At 40.1% G+C, this 6,320-nt stretch overlaps 1 protein-coding gene across 1 annotated transcript in view; it reads left to right on the top strand.

Moving 5' to 3' along the window:
* The first annotated feature begins 6,151 nt into the window (after positions 1 to 6,151).
* Eef1e1 (eukaryotic translation elongation factor 1 epsilon 1) overlaps positions 6,152 to 6,320 on the top strand; it is a 17,069-nt gene continuing 16,900 nt past the window's right edge. The window contains exon 1 of the mRNA XM_010622833.2: positions 6,152 to 6,312. Within this exon, the coding sequence (XP_010621135.1) occupies positions 6,226 to 6,312 (87 nt within the window). The 5' untranslated portion in view covers positions 6,152 to 6,225. The remainder of the gene's footprint in view (positions 6,313 to 6,320) is intronic.

Below are 6,320 nucleotides of genomic sequence, written 5' to 3' on the forward strand. Positions count from 1 at the left end.
GTTTGGAGAAGTTTAGAGATGTGGGAAGGAAAAGTCCTAAAATACTGTAAGCGAGCCTAGAAGAGATACGCTTTAAGGATGTCTGAGGAATCAGCAAGACCCAATCAAAGTAGGCTCAAGGGTGCAGAAGTGTCAACATTTTATTTGAGAAGAGAGCCATGGGGACCCTGCTTGTGAAGGCCCTCCTAAGTAACTGGTTCCCTGGATTCCTTTTCCTATGCCAGCCATCCAGACATTCACATCCACTGAAGCCATGGTCAATGGGGCCTGGATATTCCTTCCTCGGAGAAACTTTGGCATTGTCCACATGGTCTTGGCTTTACTAGCAGGCAGAGTACAAGAGTTATGAGGTCAGGGAGGATTCCTCCTAGATCTCAAAGGAAGCCCTGGAAAGCCAGGTAAGGGGCCACTGAGAGGGCATTCCATGAAGCTATAGGAATGAAGCCAAAGGTGCGCTGGAGACACCAAGAAATTGGAGATATCAGGAATATGGAATGTTTGCCAAGGAAAATTCCATGAGTGGAGCTAGCCCAAGAGAGAGGCCATTTGGGCTGCAATCAGCAAAGTACTAGGAAGTGAGGCTGCCCAAGTCACGATTACCCCAGGTGGCAGATATGGAGCTATAAGACTTAAGGTTTGCCTTGTTGGGTTATGGTTTTGCTTTGGTACAATTGCTTTCTATTTTCCTACCCCTTACTTTTGAAATGAGAAGGTCTTGTTCTATGACACTGTACCTTGAAATTATGTGATGTTTAAAAAATTTTTACAGAGATTCACAGATAAGAGTTTGCCTTGAGTCTCAGAAGAGATTTAAATGTGGGCTGTTGAAAAATACTAGAACTGTTGAGATTTTTGGGGTGAGGTCATTGTGTTTCCAGTTCTGTGTGGGATAGATGTATTATGTTAAGTGAAACTATGAACTGGGATCATTGTATTTCCAGTTGTATGTAGGATAGTGGTATTACATTAGGTGAAACTATGAACTTGCTATATTGTCTTTATTTGAAGATTAAATATGGTTTAAGGAAATGCATTTGGGTATTAAGTTGTCAAATGATGGGTTGTGATCCTTAATCCTTATATGTCAACTTCACTGGATTAAAAATCACCTAGTAGATTAGTACAGCACATTCCTGGATGTGTTCAGTTGATTCACCTAGGCATGACCTTGGCTGCTATAAATGGCCCCTCATCCATTCTTCTCTGGCATTGTTCCCGTTACCCTGAACTGAATTGTTTTGCTCTGCCATGTACTTTCACCATGATATGCCTGCCATCTTCCCTGGACCCAACTGACTATGGACTGCGTCCCCTGAACCACAAGCCACATTAAAATTCTCCTCCTTTAAGTTGTGTGTGTCAGATATTTTGTCAGAGAAATGGGAAAGCTGATTTATACAGCAGGGCAAGCATGGCAGCCTAAATGTTGTCAACATTTCAAGTGGAATTGGATTCTATCACACAGTAAAATGCAGGGAGGGAACAAAGTATAAATATTCCCAACTCTAGCTCTCCAATCACCTGCCTGTGTCTCCCAATTTGAACCTACTTGGAAGCCAGAAGGTGAGAGATTCTAGTGATGTTATCCATAGGGCCTTTCTTCTGGGGCACCAAAAGAGGTGAAAAGAGTAGAGAATTGAACCACAGCAGAGGCAGAATAACCAGAAGATAGAGAAGTCATATTGCTTAGCCTCCCTTAGCTAAGTGTGGCTTTCTGGGTTCTGGCCAGCGAGGTATGCAACCTTTTCACCCTTATCCTGTAATACTTAGCATGGCCTTCACTGCTCTCCCTGTTTTTCATCCACAGCTCAAAGATAAGATCCTTGAGGGGACTTAGAGGCCTTACAAGATGACAGAGCTATTAGAGAACTAAAGTATAGGTTTCTGTGACTGTAAATGTGAATGAATAATGTAACTGTCAATCAGAATGATCAATGAACAGTGGTATGAGTGAAACTTGCATTTAAATATGCTAAGCTTCTGAGATAGTAGGATTGCTTGTTATAGAGACAGCTATAACTAATATACACACAAATATTATCTAGAAATAAAAAGTCTAGAATAAGTTGAGTTTTAAAAGATTATAATAATTTGTTAATCCATTTAAAAGTTTGCCGAACCTTTCACAGTGGTGCACACCTCTAGTCCCAGGAGGAGGGAGGCTGACACAAGAGGATCATTTGAGCCTAGGAGTTCAAGACCAACCTGTACAACACAGTGAGACTCAAAATAAAAAAAATATTGGCAAAGAAAGGTCATGATCAATAGGTTATCTATTTGGGTCCAAAACTGTCAAAGCTTTGTCCCTATACTTCTGGTAGTATTATGGAGGCTGTGTTTTTCTGTATGAAAAAGAGAAAAGGAAAACAAAAAAAACAGTTCCTGCCACAGATGGGGACAGGTGGGACCCTTCTACAAGAGCATATGGATTGGTAGTCCTTGTGCAACACAGCTTAGGACAACTGTAAAGACTATCCTCTTTCCTCAATCCCATTATGTCTCCCTAATACTTCACTCCATGACTCCTATGTATTTCATTTTCCTTCTCTCATTCCAGAGACCTCACTTAATGCCTACGCTGTGTCAATCCCAAGTGGCCTAGAGTCCATCTGGAACTGTCCAAAATGTGAAGTAGAGCAAACAGTTTGATGGATATATATATATATCCATATATATATATATGGGGTTCAGAGGCACCCAAAGTGAGAAGTCACCAGCTGTGCTTGAGTTGACAGAGATGGTAGAAATGGATTGGAGAAGTCACCAGATCAAAGGTGACCCTTAACTGAGCCTGAAATTAAGATATTTGGGTCTATGTCCCTCCAACAACCTGTGCTACTTTTGAGCAGAAATAATGAGCCAGTCACCAGGGCTGGATCTGAAAGCTCACACCGGCCACAGTCTAATTTGTCAGCCAAGTCAGCACTGAGAAAACATGCTTTACTCTCCAGAGAACATGGGAAAGGTGTTCTGCTAAAGAACTTGTGAATATCTGCCATCGTACTCTGAAATACAAAAACAAAATTTCCTTAAACTGAACAGTTTCAGATGATGGCACTGCTTAGAGCAATATGATATGTAACAGTTTCTGGCACATGCAGCTCATTTTAACAGATGCCAACATGACACACAGAAAGCTGTCAGTCTGCTCCAAAGAAAAGGATCCAGTCCCTGTTTCACTTGCCAAATTAATTTCATCTGACATTTAATTTGTATCCTAAAGTGCTATTGACTTAAAATTTGACTATGATAACAGCAGATTAGAGAAATTTTCTATTTGATAAAATCAGTTCTTCTAATTACTTTTATTATGAGCAAGACTGTCTTAATACAGATGTCTCCAAATCAAATATATTCATCATCTAAAAATATACTCATCCCTTCTTTTAAATAAAATCTCAGCTTTCTCTGCGTAATGCTGAATGAGACCAAGCATGCACTGTCTCATCATAAAAACAGAGAAAGGAGGCAGTAGCAAGTTGGTACGCTGTGGGCTTAAGAATCAGAAAACGGTTGAAATTCTAGATGTTCCATTTTCAATACAAGGTCTCAACTCTGTGTGCACAGTAGAATTACCTCAGGATTTTTCTTAATACCAAAGCCTGGTCCCATACTACACAAAGTAAATTAGATCATGTTGTTCGCATTTAAAAAAAAACAAACTTGCAAGTCACTCATGTACAAATCTGTTGGATATGTGAATTTTAGTAAGTAATTTAATATCACCATTATACAAGATGGAGTCCATTAGCATGGTCGTGGGGCTGGAGTTTGGATGTCAAAGTCCCAGAAGGTCCATATGGTGAGGGTTTGGTCCCCACAGTGCAGCGCTTAGAAGGTGTAGAGCCTTTAAGACATGTGGGGCCAAGCAGGAAGAAGTTACATGGGGGTGTGCTCCTGAAGGGGACTGTGGGACCCCTAGCTGTTGCATCTGTTTCTTGGCCAGCGAGGTGAGTGGTTTGCTCTGCCATGTATTCCTGTCATGATTGGCTATCTCACCAGAGGCTCAAAGCAAAAAAGTCACTCAATCATGGACTGCAACTTCCAAAACCTTGAGCCAAAACAAGCTTTTTGTCTTTATAAATTAATTACCTCAGGTATTTTATTATAGTGACAATATATATTGATATTACTATCAATTTTTTTATTTAGCAGTTTATCTGTAAGAATCAGGCTTGAAAAGAATCATGCATTTCAGTTGGTTATGCCCATTATAACTCTACATATAACAGTTATGAAACAATTACCATCGTTTTTTTCTTTTTCCTTTACAATTTATTTGTTGAAACAATCAGATCATTTGTCCTATAGAGTTTTTCAGGGTCTAAATTTGCCAACTGCATCTCTATGGGATCAGTTAACATTCTTCTTTCCCACTGTTGTAGGCTACTTTGTTGTTAGATCAAAAAAGTCTTGATCAAATTCACATTTAGTTGGCAAGACTACAGACAATGACAGGTACTTCTCTTAGAAGCACATTATATCTGTATTTTTATTATCTGAATAGCTATGCATAATCGTTACCTAGATTCATTTCATTGGATGATACAAAACAATGATATTCTATTGCTCTGTCTTCATAGATTAACTATAATACTTCTATAAAGAGAAACTCTCCATCAGGATTTGGCTTCCCTGAGATAGAGTCGGTACAGCATAATCAAGGAAAAATGTTCTCTTTCTTTATTCTATCATTTTTTAAAATAAAGAATTAGATCTCTAGTATCCTCCAAAGGTGACCAAAGAGGATTGTTTTCAATTTTGTTCTTGTTTTTGTTTTTTAATATTATCATAAATGCATAGGTTTAAACATATTTAAGGTGTTTCTACCCATTTAAATTCTTTGTATTGACCTTAAAATCATCTTATGCTGTTCTCTGATGCCCCTCATTACTTCTTTGTATCTCCTTCACTTTTTCCTCTCACAAGATGATCCAGGCCTATCTCATTCATACATTTCCTGTCAAAGGCTGGAACAGGCTAATCTTCAACTTTTAGATATGACTTTTTTATTTTTTGTGCCATTGAAAAGCTTTGTTACAGGAAGGCATGGGGGTGCACTTTAGTAATTCCAGCACTCTTAGAGGCTGAGGCAGGAAGACTAAAAATTCAAATCCCACCTGGAGTATTTAATAAGTTCCTGTCTCAAAATAAAAATGAAATGTTTAAAGGGCTGGGCAAGTGGTTCAGTGCAAAGGCCCTGGGTTCAATCCCTAGTACTCAAAAAATAAATAAAACTTTATTTTTATGTGGACAGACGTTTCAATCACCTCCCTCACTGCATATGGATTTGGAGAAATTATTAGGAGTCTTCCCTACTACCAGGCTATCGAGAAAATGATTCATATTTTCACCTGATACTTTTAAGCTGTAATTTTTCACAAGGAAATCTTTAATACATTTACAATTTTGTTTTATTGTGTGTGGTAGGAGCTACTTTTTATTGGAGTCTATCAGCTAATATTTTCTTTTTTTTTTTTTTAATTTAAACAGTAGCTGTGTCACTGTCTCCACATTAGGCTGCCTTGAAATTTCTTATGCCAGATTCATTAATTTGCTCCCTTTATTATCAGTCTCAGGCCAAATCTCTGGACATGAGCAAAATACAGACAAACCTTCTGCCAAAGCCTAACACCCATGGGCTGGAGTCCAACATTCAACGCAGTCCTTTCCTACAGAAACCTCCTGGGCATCTATTAACGTGATCTTATAAGGAAGAAGTCTCTGCAGATGTGATTAAATTAAGTTCAACATTATAGCAGTTTAAATCCTCATGAGTTACACTGTATGTCAGAAACTCCTGATGGATTGTGAACTGTTCAATTTGCTCGAATTCAGAGATTCCTGAACTAAACAAAGGTAAATGTCGGCTCTTATTATAAAGCCTCAGCCTGCCAAATGAGTTAACGAGTTAACTCAGGCAGCCAGGCCAGCAGTCTAGCGTTTAGAAGCTGGTAGAGCAAGACGACTCAGCAACAGAAGCCCGATTCCGAACTCCAGCTGCTCAAGAGTGGAAATCTGCTACCCGCATTCCTCCGAAGGTCTGGGACCCTTTCTTGGGCTCCGCCCCTTTCATTGGGCCCGCCTTCTGCGCGCAGGCGCACCCTCCATTCGCTTCTCCGCCCAGCCAATCACTGGTGACTTTGGGGGGTGGGACTTCCGCCTCCTGTGGCTGAGCTGTTTGCTGTGAGCGTTCCGCCCCCTGTCAGGCGCTGGGGCTGAAAGATGGCGGCGGCCGCGGATTTGAAGCTTCTAGAGAAGTCCCTTGGGCTGAATAAGGGGAATAAGTACAGCGCGCAGGGCGAGCGACAGGTAGGAAA

The sequence above is a fragment of the Fukomys damarensis genome, unplaced genomic scaffold (assembly GCF_012274545.1).
Source record: "Fukomys damarensis isolate Sample0158 unplaced genomic scaffold, DMR_v1.0_HiC HiC_scaffold_10, whole genome shotgun sequence".
NCBI classification, from domain to species: Eukaryota; Metazoa; Chordata; class Mammalia; order Rodentia; family Bathyergidae; genus Fukomys; species Fukomys damarensis.